Source organism: Pteropus medius, unplaced genomic scaffold, assembly GCF_902729225.1.
Source record: "Pteropus medius unplaced genomic scaffold, Ma_sr-lr_union100, whole genome shotgun sequence".
NCBI classification, from domain to species: Eukaryota; Metazoa; Chordata; class Mammalia; order Chiroptera; family Pteropodidae; genus Pteropus; species Pteropus medius.
This window is the reverse complement of record NW_024349798.1, coordinates 2,609,172-2,625,536: the sequence shown is the minus strand read 5'-3', so window position 1 is coordinate 2,625,536 and position 16,365 is coordinate 2,609,172. Positions and strand designations below refer to the sequence as shown.

Sequence of the window (16,365 nt, the reverse complement as noted above, 5' to 3'; positions counted from 1 at the left end):
CTTTGCAGATGTCATTTTTTAGCAGGTGTGGGTTGGGCACAAGATGACAGGTCTGGCTATCCTCTGGCATGCCAGGGAGCCTCTCCAGGTATGGCGGGTCTTGGCATTCCTTGACCCAGTGTTCAGGGTCCAAGTTTTCGGTGCCTGAGAAGCCAGTCAGAAAGGGGCCAACAGCCTCTGCTGAGCCTCTGGTTCCCATTTCCCAGGTTCTCCAGAGAGCGGGCGTCGAGGGAGGAGTCCTGGGAGCGCGGGCGGAGCGAGCGGGGGGCCACCGACTGGAGGCTCGAGAGCTCCAACGGGAAGACGGCTTCGCGGAGGTCGGAGGAGAAGGAGGCTGGCGAGATCTGAACCCATGCCCAGGCACTGTAAATAGTCTGATAAACGTTCAACATGCCTGAGGTTACTCTTTATATTTGCTGAATACAACTCATCTTTTGTAGTTTAAAATTTCTATTGTTTCAGAGCTAGCTGTGAGTTTCTAGAGATGTACAGTTGCTCCTGTGTTCTGGGGTTATGTCGAGTAGGAATAAATAAATCTGACAAGACTGCCTCCTGACGACTGCAGTGAGGTCTCTGCTGTTACTGTGTACTCTAGAGACTTGCACCGTGTCATTCCATAGGTGGTGGTGACACTCTGGATGCCGTCTCAGTGAGCTCACCCTCAGAAATTGAGACTGTTTTGGGCTCCCCTTTTGACTTTGGGCTTCCAGCACACACGCCCCCTGCCCCCCTTTCCTAAATGACATGCCAGATGTGCTGGACTGTCTCCTGCTTTGCTGTACACATCCTTTCTTGAGTGAGCCACCTGGCTGCGCCCCTCAGCTCAGACCCCAGCAGACTCCACTGGGGAGGAGGGAGTGCCTGGCACTCTAGCTCAGAGGACTGCGCTGCAGTTTCCATTTTTGGAGTTACTTAGGGTGAAGAAAGACCCTTGGACAACATCCACATGACAGCCACGAGGTCCTCAGGTGGGAGATCAGGTCATGCTTTGACTCACACTCAAGGAGGGCCTATGGTGGTATCTTCTCAGCTCTTCTACACAAACCATAAGACCAGAATGAAACGATAACTGGGAGCTCTCCCTTTTTCACTTTTTGGGGGGTGGGGGTTGGTTTATTTTTCAAGGGAGCTTCTGATGGCCATGTCAAAATAGCCCACCTCCTCCCTCACACACCTCCTCGTGCAGAGAGGCTGGTTGCCTCAATGTGCACAGGGGCACTGAGTCTGAATCTTGTGACTACGAGCACCATGATGTGACTGATGGTCCTGCTCTCGTCTCTCCTGCCTCACTCATTCTGTCCCTTTCAAGGAGGATATGCAGGTAACGTGGACTGCTCTCCTGGCTTGTGACAGGTCACCCCTGGCTGACTCTCCATGGGAGAAGAATGCATTATCAGGAGGGTATCCGTCCATCTAAGGAGCACTACCCCTGTCTGTAGCCCACACTTGACCAGGACAAAGTACATTTCCTGAAGGCCCTCTGCTCAGTGTGGACACCAAGCTAGCTGGGCAGAGGCATGCTGTCAGGTTTGGGAAGTGGACAAAAGTTGGTGGAAAGCCTTGAGTGGGTTAAGGGTGGTCCCGGGATGAGAGCTGGAGTCATGGGTTCCTAACTCAACTATGCTGCCTGGCCTGTGATGAGCAGGGGCTAGACTGAAGCTGGCAGAGGACACTCCAGCTCGTGCAGCATGGCAGGGACATGCACAGCCAAGAGACAGAGCTGTAGAAGTACACACCTCTGCCCTTCATCTGGAGTGGTAGGGTTTCTTTTTACTATAGTAAAGTACACAAAATTTACAGTTTTAACCATAAGTACATATGAGTGGCATTAAGTGTATGTATTCATGTGTTATGCATGGAGGGATGGTTTTAAAAAGGCACATGCCATCCCTGGATTTAGGAGTGGGGTTGGTGTCCCAGCCAGAAAGAAAGTGAGGCTGCGATTGGGACAGCCTTGGGAGCATCTAGATGGCTGCAGCTGCTCGCTGCACGCCTGCATGGTCACCAATTGAACCAGGACCAGGTGGTCTAATCCCTTGTGCTGGGAGGATGGGATCCAGACCTTGCTGCCTGGACTTTCCAAGCTCAAGTGCTGGAGGTACCCGCCCACCTGCCCCTGGTACACCCCTGAGCCAAGTGCTTGCCAAGCTCATGGGCCCTATGTTCTAGGTGGACAGAGGAGGTGGTCAGACTGATGAAGTCAGTGTACAACACAGCGCTGGGGCTGCTCCAAGGGTGCCACAGCCCCCAGTCTCCTCTGTGTGGGTCCCAGCAGAGGAGAGCTCCCAGATGGGGAGGGGCTGTGGAAGTAGTGAGAGGAGGTCACTCATGAATTATAAGGGGCTGGGCCAGAGGGGCCCATCCCACCTTGAACTCTGTAAGAATGAAAAAATGTGGGAAATAAGTGTTTGATCTGAGAGAAGGGATTCAGGTCGAGGTGATAACAGTCCTGGAGGAGAGTTGAGAGAGCAGAGCCAACAGATGTAGATCCTCTAGTGGGCCAAGGTCATTGTGGATTCCAGGCCCCTTAGGTCCACCCCAGTCACTGTTTTTAGGGACTCCTCCACCCATAACTCACTTCTGGCTGGTAGCGGGGGACATAGTGATCAGCACCTAGTGTGGATTGTGAGGTCTTCTAACCCTGCATCAAGGCCTTCGGCTGTCCTGGGAGAGGGCACCTGCAGCCAGGTAGGCAGGGCTGGGCTGCTCTCCTGACTCAGTGGGAGTCTCTAGCCAGGCCCAAGGCTACAGTCTAGGGAAAGGAGGGCTGGAAAAGCTGGTCCTGCAGCCTGCATGGGAGCTCATAGGGTCCAGAGCAGGACCCAGCCTTGGGCAGCACCCACTCGGGTTCACTGGCAGGCCCTGGGCTCTCACCGTGTCGTGTGAATGTGTTAGTACTTTCCCTAGGAGAATGGGGCTGCTCAGTAGCTGGGTGTACCCAGCTGGTTCTGGGAGCTGAGCTTCCAGGAGGAGGTGTTGCCTGCCTTGATTCAGGCGAGTGGGAGAGGGGATACGCACAGGCAGTGTGTGCCACTCGGGAATGGGTTGGTGACCACTGAGTTTGGGGTCGATGGGGATTAGGCCAGTTGAGTGGTTCTTGGACTTTGTCATGTGTCAGAATCATCTGGAAGACAGGTTGCTGGGCCCCCTTAGACTTTCTCTTGGTCTGGGGAGGGGGCTAAGAACATACACTTTTATTCTGTAGGCAGATTTTTTTGGATTGAGATGAACTTAACATAAAATTCAATATTTTAATCATTTTAAAGTGTATGATTTAGTGGTTTTTAGTATATTCACAGAGTTGTGCCATCCAGTTTGTCACTACATAGTTTTAGAACATGTCCATCATCTCAGAAGGAAACGCTATACCTATTAGTTGTCATTCTCCCTTGCCCCCCACTCCCAGCCCTAGACAACCGCTACTCTGTCTGTCTTTGGATTTGCCTACTCTGGACATTTCACGTAAGTAGAAGCACACAATAAGTGCCCTGTGACGAACTTCTTATACTGAGCATAGTGTTTGCAAGGTTCATCCATGCTGTAGTCTGTGTCAGTGCTGAGAATGTAAGTTTTCTGGGCTGCTGATTCTGCAGATCCGAAGGACACCGAAAGCTGGGATGCGGGCAGACACTTTGTATGTGATGGGGCAGCAGGAAGAGGGATCCCGGGAGCTGGGACATTAGCTTCACACCCTGAATGGCATCTCTTCTGGGATGTGAACTGAGATGTCTGACTTCTTAAAGCAGGCTTCCAACTCTAGCCATCAGGGCATGTGCAGAAGATGATTTGTTCTGTTTGGACCTTAGGAAAAGGTGGTTGAGGAGTTATGTCTTCAGTTGCTGGCACAACGTATTCCTTTTATGTCCACCGCACAGTCCCTACATTAGTCCCCTCCCCCCGCACCTCGCACCTTTTCTCTGTCACATCCCCACAGGCACTTAACCTGGGCACAGGGTCGCAGATAACAGCTGAAGGCTGCTCAGGGACAGGTACAAGATCTGCCATCAGGGGCCTGTGGTCCCTGGCCCAGCCCGTGGAGGAGCAGGCCTCATCATCCCCCCAAGAGTGCCAGCCAGAGGCAGCCAGTCTTCCCTGGGGGCACTAGGGAAGGCTGAGGATCTGCAGTTCTCTGGTGCTTTTCTGACCCTTGCTCCTGCTCTTCTCTTTCTTTCTTGGGACTCCTGAATCTTCCAGCTCCCCCATTGGCTTTGCCCTTTTGCCCATGTCACCCTGTCTGCCTGACTTCCCCGCTGAGCACCTGGGGGCTGAGGGCCTGCTTTCTGAAGGAGGTTGTGCAAGGGGCCAGCGAAGGGGACTCCCTCCACCAGGACTGGGGCCACCTTTTATTTTTGAGAGATAATTGACAACATTGGTTTCAGGTGCACAACATAATGACAACATGTGGAGAAATGATCACCACAAGAAGTCCAGTTACATCCATCACCACACAGTCACAAAATTTTTTTGTAATGAGAACTTTTAAGCTTTACTCAGCACCTTTCAAATGTAGAATACAGTATTATTGTACATATAATTATATGTTGTATATATAATCATATAATACAATGCAGTATTATGTTTTCCCAGTTTTTCTGAGGCTACCACCTCTCTCCCCATCCCACCCAAGGTCCAACATACCTGAGACTTAAGGCCAGTCAGCCCCTAGCCAGGCCCAGCCTCTCTCCCTACAGAAGATAGCAGAGAACTGTTCAGGGCAAAAGGGACTGGTGCTCCTATGAGAATCTAATACCTGTTGATCTGAGGTGGAACTGAGACAGTGATGCTGACGCTGGGGAGCAGCTGCAAATACAGATGAATCTTCACTCGCTTGGCTGCTGCTCACCACCTGCTGTGCAGCCCAGCTCCTAACAGGCCGCGGACCAGTACTGGTCTACAGCCCAGGGGTTGGGGATTCCTGGTTTAGAGAATAAGAAGCAAGCCCTGCATATCCATCAAGGTCAGGAAATAGGACATTGTTAGCTCCTGAGAAGCCCTCGTCTTCCCCTATTACGATTCCTCTGTCCTCCCAGAGGTCATCACTCTCTTGACACATGAAAATCATTTGCCACAAATGGAACTACTTAAAATAACATTATCTCACAACTTCTGAGGATCAGGAGTCAAGTTTAGTAGCGTTCTCACAGGCTGCAATTGAGGTGTCTCATCTGGGGCCCGGCTGTCTTAGAGAAGGATCCTTCCAGGTGTACTTGGTTATTGGCAGGATTCAGCTACCTTCCTGCTGTCATCAAGAGGCTTTCATAGGGCAGCTCACTACATGGCAGTGTGCATGTTCAAAGTCAACAAGGGAGAGGGTCTCCTAGCAAGAGAGGCATGGAGTTAATCATGGAAATGACATCCCACCCCCTTACTGAATTCCGTGGATTAAAAGCCTGGCCATAATTTAAAAAGAGAGGAAGGAAATAAGTGCTGGCAAGGATGTGGAGAAATTGGAACTCTCATACCCTGCTGGTGGGAATATAAAATAGGCAGCTGCTGTGGCAAAAGTTTGGTAGTTCCTCAAGAAGTTGAGAAACAAAATTATATAACCCAATAATTCCATTCTTAGTATATACCCAAGACAATTGAAAACAGGAACTCAAATACTTGTACACATGTCTGTAGTAGCACCATTCACAATAGCTAGAAGGTAGAAACAACCCAAATATACATCAACAGATGAATGAATAAACAAAAAACAAAATGTGGTCTATTCATAACAATGGAATGCTATTTGGCCATAAAAAGGACTGAAATTCTGATGCATGATGCAACATGATTGAACCTTGAAAATATGTTAAAAAGCCGAACACAAAAGACCACATATGATTCCATTTATATGAAATATCCAGAATTAGTAAATCCATACACAGGAGATGAGTAATTTTCAGGGGCTTGGTAAGAGAGAAGTGGGGAGTGAGCAGTAGGTAATAGGTACAGGGTTTCTTTTTAGAGTGATGAAAAGTTTTGCAACTAGATAGTGATGATAGTTGCACAACATTGTGAATGTACTAAATTCCACAGAATTATATACTTTAAAGTGGTTAAAATGGTTAACTTTTGTGTTAACTATATTAAAAGCAAAGCCCACACAAAGGCAACTACAAAAGAGTGTGAATACCAGGAGGTGAGGATCATGGGGTCCACTTTAGAGTTTGTCCTCACTTGTTAGTAACACTTTGACTCTGCCTGTTATCTTAAAGTCTACGGGGTCTGATCTTTATCTTTTATTTGGATCAGTTAAGTCATTTATTACCAATGTAGTTAACATATTTGGTTTTGTTGATACCATCTTATTTTGAGTTTTCCATTTGTCATACCCATTCTTATTCTTTTTCTCTCCATTTTTTCTCATTTGTGGGGAGGGTTGTTTTAGAATAATTTAACATTCTTTCCCCTTTCCCTCTCTGTCAACTTAGAAGTCATACATTCTATTTGTTCTATAGAACATGTATGCTTAACTGTTGTAGCTGAATAATGGCCCCCAAAGATACCCAGGTCCTAATCCCTGGAACCTGTGAAGGTTTCTTTAGTTGGCAAAGGGATTTTGAAGACATGATTAAATGAAAGGTTTTGCGATGGGGAGATTGTTCTGGATTATCCAGATGGACCTACAAATCTGGATTATCCAGGTTTGACTACAGAAGAATGCAAGATGCTACTGGTTTTAAAGATGGAAGAAGGGGCCAAGAACCAAGGAATGCAATTCTAGAAACCAAAAAAGCAAGGAAATGGATTTTCCCCTGATCTTGCTGACATGTCGATTTTAGCATAATGAAGTTTATTTTGCACTTCCTTCAGAATTGTAAGAGAATAGCTTTGTGTTGTTTTAAGTCACTAACTTTGTGTTACACCAACAATAGGAAACTAATACACTTCCCAAAATCTAAAGTTAATGAAAAATCTGTTTGCCTCCCAGATGGCACAAGGACTTCAGAGCACTTGATTGCCTTGAGTCCCTTCTGACTTCTTATTGTTTAGTGTTTTATGTCTGTCTAGTTGTTTTTTTCCTTTTTAACCCCATAGACAATAGTATTTTATATACAGTCAGTGTTTGTATTTACCACTTTGTTTTTCATTCCCTTTTACATCTTGGACTTCCCCCTAGAATCAATTTTCTTCTGCAAGTACATTTTTTAGTAGAATCAGATAGAGTGAGGCAAGTGAGACACCAGGGACATGAAATTGAATGAGATGTCAGGGCTGGAGTCTGGATAATTTGTTCTACTAATCTATTTTTAAGTTCACTAATTCTATGACTGTTTTATCTCTTAAACTTACCCATTGAATTTCAATTTTTGATGACTGTATTTTTCATTTCTAAAAGTTCTTTGTCACATGTGCTATGTCACTTTTTATATTTTATGGCTCCCTGCAGGTATTTAAAAATCTCGTCTCTAATTTCATAAACATAGTAAGCATACTTGTAATTGAATCTGGCATCTTCAGTGCCTGATACTTCTGTGGATCTTTTCTGATGACTCATATGTCTGGGCTTTCATACACGGTGCCTTATTTCCTTATTTCCACGTGCTCGCTGAGTTTGCCGCTTGTTGCCCTTTGTGGCCTATAATAAAGTGCCTTTATCGCAGGAGGATTTATTTGCCTTTCCCAGGTGCCTGGGCTCTCTGAGGGAAGTCTAGGATCATTTTAAATGAAATCCACAGCCTGAGATTTTTTGGGGGGATCACTCAGGTGATATGAACTGGGCTGCAAATCCAGAGTGTCAGCGTGTGATTTCAGTTTATCAGGGAGTTATTTTCCCTCTTCTGCCGAACACCAAGGTGGTTTTGTTTTTTGTTTGTTTTCAGTCCCCGTGCTCAGGGAGAGTAGGGAATTGTTCAGTAAGTGTAGCCTTTTGGGGCCCCAGCTTTATGGGAAGAGTAACCTATTAGGCACCTCACCTTATACTGGCCCTTTTAACACATGAGCCCACAAGGAAGAAAATCACAGCTTGAGTTTGCTAGTTTTGATAAATACCTCAGGACTCAAGTTGTTTCAGTGCTGTGATCACCTCTCTGAGTTCTCACCTTTATTTGGCTTTTGCCTAAAAATTTCTTATCATCCCATTTGCTCTTTGATGCTTTTAATAAGATTTAAACCATTTTATCTAGCATTTTAGTTATGTATAAATAAAAACTGTAGCCTCTCTTCCCATGCTGGAAATGGCAGCTCAGAGCAGGCAAAGCCCTGGAGTAGTAACAGGGCCCAGAGATCTGAAGAAAGAGATGGGTATCTAGAGGAAGAATCACCTCCGACACACACACACACACACACACACACACACACACACACACACACAAAATGGGCAAGTAATTTCAATGTATAAGATGGGCCAACAGTCTTCTACAGGTCCACAGAAAAGAGATTCTGTGGGTTAATCTTGAAAATGCCACAGTAGAAAATGGGCAAAGGACACAAGGGGTGACTCACACAAAGAAGTTAAAGATGGAGCCAACAATATTTACCTTCGTGAGTAATCAAATAAATGGAAGCTACCAACCATGGAGAGCGGTGGAGGGGATGCAGGCACTCGCCCCCTGCTGGTGACACTGTAATGGAAGGCAATTTTGGCAATAACAAAAAGCCATAGCAATGGACATACTATTTACCCCAAAGATTCCACTTCTATAAAATTCCTCAAAGAAATAATTATGATTAGATGTTTGTGCTTAGAATTTTAACTGCAAATATTCAGGGCAAGGTTTTCTACAAATTATTTGTGAAAATGAAAAACATATACACACAAATGAAAAGTCACTCATATCCCAACCACTTTCCTTTTCTGGGATTATAGAAAGTATGGTGACAATTGCCTTCTCTGTCTCTTTAGTCTCATGCCTGTAGAAACCTGCTGCAAACATTTAGTGTGTATTACTTTCAAGTTTTCTTGTGATTATATCAATATAAAAATGGATTTATGCTCCACACATTGACCTGCAGTGTGCTTTGTTATACGAACGTCTTGGCATTATTCATGTCTGTGCCCAAAGGCTGACCTCATTCTTTCTAATGGCTATACAGTGGTCCCTTGTGTGACTCTACTATAATTTATTTAACTTATATTGAAGAATGTTGGGCGTTGGGTGTGCGCCATATTTTTTCTTATTTTCTTTTTCTTTTTTCTTCTCTAATAAACGGTCCTGCAAAGAACATCACTGTACACAAAATGTCTTCATATATGTGTGCCACTATTTTCTGTTGGATCGATTCTCAGAAGCAAGACTGCAGGCGTAGGTAATTTGTACTTTTTAGTTTTAAAGGATACAATCAGTGGTGTGCTAGAACCTGCTTAGATTAGTTCGAGTTAAACTTTTAGGAATTCTGAGAGCTGATTGTTAAACACAACCACTATTAAAAGTTATGTTAATTTACAAATAAATAGACTTATTACCTTAAAAACAAAGGTGATAAATACTGAAAACTCATAACTTCCTAATTATGTTACTGTATTTTACTATTATCTATTTCCAAGTCTCTTGCTAGAAATACAACACAATAGCAGATATTGTGCATCTCTTCCTAATTTCCTGTTCAGTGATAGCATATCGATAGCTTCAAATCAACCATAATGGCAATATTTACACAATGGAAACTGGCAAATGCTACAGATTCGGCCCCCTTCTCCTTTTCCAGAGTGCCAGTTACTAAACATTCGTTGGCCCACAAGTGTATACAACTGAATTACCTTCCCAAAAGGTTATATACTACATTGCACTTCCACCAGAAGTGTATTGCACTCCTTTTTATGACAGGTGTCTTGTTAATGAGCATTTTTATTTGCATGACTTTGTGCATTGTCACAAATGTTTGCTGGCCATTGGTACGCTGAGTTTTCTGTTCATCTTTTGGCTTATTTTTCTATAGAGTTGACTGGCTTTAAAAAGAAAAAGGTGGATGGGGTGAGAAAAAAAATTTGGAGGTCTACCTTGTAATAACAACCCTTTGTCTTCTGTTTATGGAAGATATTTTTCTCCCTGTTCTTTTAAGTTTGCTCGTGTTTTTCTCTCCCCATAGTGAGTATTTCTCTCTTTAAAGTCTAGTACATCCACTTTTTCCAGTGTCATTTCAAGGGTACCATTTCTTAAAAAAAGGTATCTCCAAATGTGCCTAGAAGGACCTGAAAGGCTGTACCTTAAATGTTACCTTGTTACATGTCTGGATGGAGCTGTTTCTGCCAGTTTGTGTGTTTGTATCTGTTTGTGTGTGGTATGTCTATATGTGTGTGCTCTTGGATCTGATTCCCATGTCCTCTATTTGTTTACATGTAGTTTCCCTATGTGTCAAGCAGGAATAAATGGAATAATGGGTGGGCTGGACCCACTGGGATACTCAAGAGGTATATTGTAAGTGGAGTAGTTACTGCATTTTTTAGTTTCTATGATGAGCACAATTAATTTTATGAGGAAAAAAATTTAAAAGCAGTTCTGAGGTCTGTCTCCTTAGAAGTGTGGATGTAGGCAGGGTTCTGGACTGGCTCTCTGGTCTACCTTGCTACATGACTGGGTTCTAGGGCAGCATCCACCTCATTCCATCCACCAGGTCCAGAGTCTGGCAAACAAGACCCCAATACCCTTCTAGAGGCTCTGTGTAGGATTGCGCAGATTGAGCTCCATGCAAGTTTCTGCCCACAGCTCCCTAATTTTCTCAGAATCTGTACCCCGAATCCCGCCCTCGCTTCTAGGTGGGTGAGGGACCAGGTCCCGCGTACCCGGATCTGAGAGGAGTCCCTCAAAGCGAGCAGCTCTGGGGAAGGGCCAGACCTCGTCAACTGAGACAAACGCATGACATCCCCTTACCCGTCACCCCACTCCCAAGGGGCAGAAGCCGCGGGTCTGCGCCTCCAAGTGGCCGCGGCTAATAGCGGCATGGTGAGTGAGAGTTCATGATATGGCATTTGGGAGTCGGAGTTGAAGACGACCTGAATCTCCTCTCGGCGGCCCAGGGCGTCCAGCGGAGCGCCCTGATCTATGGCGGGATGTGCGTGTGGCTCTGGCCTCCCCAGATCCCTACCCTTCCTTTGGGACAGAGGCACACCTCTGCCCCAAACCCATCAGGCCTCTGCTGCGCACCTTCTAGGGAACACACGCACTCAGGCGGAGGCTTTCTTCCGGGGACTTTACTCAAACACTGTAAAATCGCGGGAAGGGGCGGCCGGGGGGTCTCGCGACCATCCACTCCCAGTTTAGGGATAGCCGGAGGCGAGAGCCAAAATCACGTGTCTCAGAAACTTGTCCAGTGAGGCCTGCAGGGCAGGGCTGAAGTCTCCAGGGTAGTGCCTGGCGAGGGTCACCAGCAAGCAGTGGCTCAGGAGCTGCGGAGAGAGGGAGTTGTCCATCTGTCCCTCCACACCCTTCCCTGGTGAGAATTCCTCCCACCCCTGGCAAGCGGGTCCAGCTTCAGCCCGCATGCTAACCTTGAAGTTGACGGGGTCCACTTGCAGCTTGTGCGAGTGCAGGTCGCTCAGAGCTGACAGGACGTGGGGCAAGTCGTCCAGGTGGTCCACGGCCAGGGTCAGTGCGTCAGCAACCTTCTGGCCGTGGGCTTTGACCTGGGTGGAGCCGGGCCTCAGGTCCAGGTGGAGGAAGTAGGTCTTGGTGGAGGGGAAGGCCAGGAAGGTCCTGAGGGAGGAACAGAAAGTGAGATGCTGTGCCTCTGGTGTGGGCGCTTGTCTTCCGAGAGGAGCGGGGGCGCATCGCCACTACGCGTGGAAAGGCAGGTGAGCCCGGAGGGCGCCAGAGCCTGTCCGCACCTCTCCAGGGCTTCGGTCGTGTAGACGCCGACGTTATTACCCAGCTTCTTCCACAGCGCGCGCACTGCCGCGGTGTCTGAAGCGGACAGCACCATCGCGGAGCCCTGCGCCAGCTGCCGGCGCTTAGAGCACCGGGCTGCGCCTGCGCGGATCGGCTGGCGACTCCCCGCGGCCTCCAGGGGGCGCCACTCCACAGATTCTGGCCCGGAGGAATCATGGAGCGGCCAATCTCCTGCGTCTGCTCTGCCTTGGGACTTTACCAATCAATCGCCCTGGATCCCGAGGCTCCCATTTCCGTAGTGTTTACTATATGGAAACTAATATTTAATATATATTATTATTAGATAACACTGAATTTTTGTATGGATTTTTTGCGCTTTAACTTATTCTACCTCCCTCACAAGTCTGTTGTGACACCTCCCTGAGTCTATTTCCTCTTTTATTGTATAAAATGAATGTAATTTCTTCTTCCCAAGGTTGTGAGGATTAAATGGAAAAGAAATGTCAAGTGCCTCGCTCATAGTAGATGTTCTTTTCAGGACAATGAACATTTATTGAGAGCCTAGGATGTATCCTAATAATAATAGCTAATACCTATGTGGCACTGGTTCCCTACCAGGCACCATTCTACACATTTTTTTTGTTATGGCGATGGTGGTGGTAAAATTTATATAACATAAATTTGCCATCTTATCCATTTTAAAGTGTACAATTCAGTGTCTTTAATTACTTTCACAACGTTGTATAACTGTTAACCATTATCCAGTTCCAGAACTTCTTCATCATTCCAAAAGGAAACTCTACGCATTAGCAGTCACTCTATAATCCCTTTCCTTGCTCCTGGCAACCATCAATCTGCTCTGTCTTTGTGGATTTGCTTATTCTGGACATTTCAAATAAATAGAATTGTGCAATATATGGTATTTTGTGTCTGGCTTCTTTCATTTAGCACATTTTCAAGGTTTATCCACCTTGTATCATTTATCAATACTCCATTTCTTTTTCTGGCTGTGTAACACTCCATCGTTTGAATGGACCAATTTTCTTTGTCCATTCATCAGTTGCTGGATGTTTGGGTTGTTTCCACTTTTAGCCCAGGTCTCCATTTTTCCTAATAATAAAATAAGGAAGACTGCCTTGTACTGAGAGCTCAGACTATGCCACTAGCTGTGCTAAAAAGCATCACAAACTGAGGCAGGGTACGTGCTATCTCATTTTCCAAGGACCACTCTTGGGCACAGGGAAGAAAGGACACTGCTCTCAGAGGTTTGGGGCTGGACTGCAATCCCGGCCAGACACCTCAAGCCCTCACTCTAAAGTCGAAGGCACTACGGGCCTGCTTTGTGGAGAGGAAGCACATCAGGGTGTAGGCTCCCTGGTCCTAACTCTCCTTTCAGCTGCAACATTTGGGGAAGTCAGTGGGCCTCTGAGGTGCCAGCCTCAGGGAGGTGCAGTTGATGCCTAATGAGGCCCCAAAACTGGGCCTCCACACCTGCGATGGCCCCAGGATGTCAGTGACTGCAGAGTGAGCATCATAGGGCGTGGCACCAAGTGAAATAGGTGTCTCCAGGAAATTGCCTAGCATCTGTAATTGCATTGCTCAACCCCAATTTCATCTAGACTGTGTGTGTATTTGGGAGGCGCTCAATGGAGAGGGGAGCATTCACTACAACTCTGGAGTGTGACCTGCTGTCTTCCCCACCGCTCACCTCTGGCAGGAGCCCTAGGACTGCTCTGAGGTCTTAGGCTGGAGGCTGGACAACTCTCAGAGCAAGTGTGTTGTGTCATAAAATGTAAAGATGGAAAACGAATCCATTATTGGAGCAAACTCGTTTAAATAGCAAAGGCTGGAGAATGATATGTGGGAGGTGGGGAATGTATGCAGCAAAGCACTCAGGAGTGAGGGTAGAGGGTAGCCCAGCGAATCCCAGGCAGTGGCAGCAGGACTGGCTTCACTCTCTCTTGTGCCCTTTTATCCCCTTCCCTCTCTTCGCCCACTGCAGAAGGTCCTTGGTCCCAGGAAAGGAGAACGAGCCCCCTCCCTGGCACGTTCGAGGACACAGACAACCCAGGCCACACAGGCTGCAGCCCACTAAGACTTTATTCAAAGATCAGGAAGTGCCGGTACGCGGAACGCAAAGGGGCCCCCAGCCTGGGCGAGGGTCGCCGCGGCTCCAGCTTAACGGTATTTGGAGGTCAGCACGGTGCTCACGGAGGCCAAGAACTTGTCCAGAGAGGCGTGGACAGCAGGGGTGAAATCGGACGGGAGGTGACTGGCCAGAGTCACCAGCAGGCAGTGGCTCAGGAGCTGCGGAGAGAGGAGATATTAGGACGCGTCCCGACGCCGCCGCCCGCGCTCCACCTTCTGGAACCCGCAGGATTCTCTGCGGCGCTGAGAAGGGCCCGCTGCACCCTCCACCCAGATCTCTGCGGGCTAGGCCCGTGTGCTCACCTTGAAGTTGACGGGGTCCACACGCAGCTTGTAGGCGTGCAGGTCGCTCAGAGCGGACAGGGCGCCAGGCAGGTCATCTATGTGGCCCACGGCGTTGGTCAGGGCGTCGCCCACCTTCTTGCCATGGGCCTTGACCTGGGAGGAGCCGTGGGCCAGGTCGAAGTGGGGGAAGTAGGTCTTGGTGGTGGGGAAGCTCAGGAACATCCTGCGGGGAGAGGAGGGTGAGCAGCTGGGTGGGGGTGGTGTTCCAGGGCAGGGTCGTGAGCCTCTGATTTGAAAGAGGGCGCTGGCAGGCCTCTTGGGGCAGGTCCGCGATCCGGACTCTGAGATCTTGGGGATGTGGGCGCCAGCCCTGGCGGAGCCCACCGAGGGGTTGCTGGCAAGACCCCGAGGCTAGTGTTGAGCCCTGAGGTCGGAGCAGGAGAAAGGGCCTCACCTCTCCAGAGCTTCTGCCCCATACTCGCCAACATTGCCGCCGACCTTATCCCAGGCGGCCTTGACGTTGGTCTTGTCGGTAGAGGAGAGCACCATGGTGGGTTCTTTCTGAGTCTGTGTAAGGACCAGAAGAGTGGTGGGCGGGGCGTGCGCGGAACTTTTATGCTTGAGGCTCAAGGGGCACGCCCATCCAGGCCTCGCTCATTGGCTGGCGCGGAGCCCCGAAAGCGCCGCCTGACCCGCACCGCAGGGGGCGCATCTAGCAGGGCGGGTGTCTGGAGTGGTGGAGGCATCGCTACCAGTTCGCGAAAAGGCACCCGGTGGCCCCTGGCCAGAATATTTCTCCCTCCCAACTGCAACTTCTCATGCGCTGCATCTACCTCCCCCAGAAGTGATATCTTCGCCGCCTAGTTGGTGGGGGCTGGTTTGTAGAGGTGGATCGATGCTGGCTCTTCCACCATGTGAGCTCAATGACACCCCTTAGGGTCCCTGAGCTTCCCTAGCCACAGGCTGCGCTCTCCTGGGGACCCTTCCTGCACCTGGGATTGGTACACGCTGGACATGTTTAACTTGGACAAAATAGTCAATGAATGGGCGATTGAGTGCAGAAAGAAAGGACTCGCTTAGACCAAAGAAGAGAGAGATGAATGCGCACAAGGAGGTCCTTGCTCACATATTCTCAAGAATTCCTGCTTAGAATCCCTCTTGGTCCACTTTAGCCTTGGTTCTTCCAGCTCCCTTTTATTCCTCAAATAATCATTGAGTGTCATGGAGTGCCAGTCTTTGGGCAGAAATAAATTTCAAGGAACATAATTCACATGGCTGGGGTGGAAGTCTCCCAGCTCAAACTTCTCACAGGGTGGTGGTCCTGCAGCCCCAAGTGGGGAACTCAGCAAGGTGGCCTCTCCTATTCAGGATCTCTGTGTGATTGTGTGAATGACTGTCCCTCTCCACCACTGATCAAGTGGTCCTAGTTCTCAATGATACCCCTCTCCCATCTCCCAAATTGTGCCTGATACAAGAATCACTATGTTAATAGTTGTTGAATTGATAAACATAGCAACTGATGAACAAGAGCTGAGATTTCAGCCTAGCTGGGACAAAGTCATCAAATCATCACACAAGAACATATAGTCTCAAACCTCATTAAAGGCTCTAAGGAAGCATGAAGGGGGTGGATGAGGCATTCAAGGATACCAAGGTTAGTCTGAGGATCATGGTGAGCTTTCCTGAGGAGGTGAGACTGGAGGATGAGTAAGTATTAGATAAAGTAGGGTGGAGGGGGTGCCTACTACTTGCCTCGTGGCGGGGGGGCAGGGTGAAAGATGGCCTCTGTGGATACAGAATGGTTGTAGGGAGATGTGAGGGTGAAGAGGTTGGTCAGTCCCTGCAGGATGGGGGAAGGGATGCACTCTGGTGGAGCAGTGAGAAGGGGCAGGAAATCCAGCTGGTGCAGTCCCCTTCCTGGTGATAAGTGAGTCCTTTGGTCTAGTTGGTGGAGGAGGTTACTGATGAGGTTAAACATCAGAGCTGGGTGAGAAGAAAAGGGAGCGAGAAGTCATTGATATGCCCTTTCCTGGGAGCCTGGAAGAAGACTTTGCTTTGGGAGGTGGATTGCATGGGCTTCCTTCAGCCTACCCCTCTGTCCTCATCCCTCCCCTAGGACTATTACTCAAGACTTGCCCAAGTCAAACTGACTTGGACTGAGAAGAAAGCAGCTCAGACAAGC

At 48.1% G+C, this 16,365-nt stretch overlaps 3 protein-coding genes across 7 annotated transcripts in view; 1 reads left to right on the top strand and 2 right to left on the bottom strand.

The window, feature by feature from the left end:
* The window catches only part of LUC7L (LUC7 like), a 28,608-nt gene extending 28,044 nt beyond the window's left edge, over nt 1-564 (top strand). For all 4 annotated transcript variants that reach the window (XM_039884716.1, XM_039884717.1, XM_039884718.1 and 1 more), the window contains one exon: nt 207-564. In XM_039884716.1, coding sequence (XP_039740650.1) covers nt 207-348 — 142 coding nt within the window. In that variant the 3' untranslated portion in view covers nt 349-564. The remainder of the gene's footprint in view (nt 1-206) is intronic.
* Nucleotides 565-11,101: 10,537 nt separating this feature from the next.
* Nucleotides 11,102-12,053, bottom strand: HBQ1 (hemoglobin subunit theta 1). Of its 2 annotated transcripts, XM_039884733.1 has the most exons (3): nt 11,750-12,046; nt 11,414-11,618; nt 11,102-11,311 (listed from the first exon to the last, which is right to left on the bottom strand). In XM_039884733.1, the coding sequence occupies exons 1-3, from the start codon at nt 11,842-11,844 to the stop codon at nt 11,183-11,185; spliced, it is 429 nt and encodes a 142-aa protein (XP_039740667.1). In that variant the 5' UTR covers nt 11,845-12,046; the 3' UTR covers nt 11,102-11,182. The 2 variants fall into 2 exon arrangements, with proteins under 2 accessions (XP_039740667.1, XP_039740666.1); XM_039884732.1 differs by having other exon boundaries at nt 11,102-11,618; nt 11,750-12,053.
* Nucleotides 12,054-13,832: 1,779 nt separating this feature from the next.
* LOC120620177 (hemoglobin subunit alpha) lies at nt 13,833-14,755 on the bottom strand. Its single transcript, XM_039884736.1, has 3 exons — nt 14,638-14,755; nt 14,202-14,406; nt 13,833-14,057 (listed from the first exon to the last, which is right to left on the bottom strand). Exons 1-3 carry the CDS (start codon nt 14,730-14,732, stop codon nt 13,929-13,931), a joined length of 429 nt encoding a protein of 142 aa, XP_039740670.1. The 5' UTR covers nt 14,733-14,755; the 3' UTR covers nt 13,833-13,928.
* Between the last annotated feature and the right edge of the window lie 1,610 nt (nt 14,756-16,365).

What these genes read in the sequence shown, in the direction of transcription:
- HBQ1 (XM_039884732.1), bottom strand. Translation starts at nt 11,844, where the DNA reads ATGGTGCTGTCCGCTTCAGACACCGCGGCAGTGCGCGCGCTGTGGAAG. An exon ending in ACGACCGAAGCCCTGGAGAG is followed by an intron (nt 11,619 to 11,749) that starts GTGCGGACAGGC and finishes TTCCTCCCTCAG; the next exon opens with GACCTTCCTGGCCTTCCCCT.
- LOC120620177 (XM_039884736.1), bottom strand. Translation starts at nt 14,732, where the DNA reads ATGGTGCTCTCCTCTACCGACAAGACCAACGTCAAGGCCGCCTGGGAT. An exon ending in GGGGCAGAAGCTCTGGAGAG is followed by an intron (nt 14,407 to 14,637) that starts GTGAGGCCCTTT and finishes CTCTCCCCGCAG; the next exon opens with GATGTTCCTGAGCTTCCCCA. An exon ending in TGGACCCCGTCAACTTCAAG is followed by an intron (nt 14,058 to 14,201) that starts GTGAGCACACGG and finishes CTCTCTCCGCAG; the next exon opens with CTCCTGAGCCACTGCCTGCT.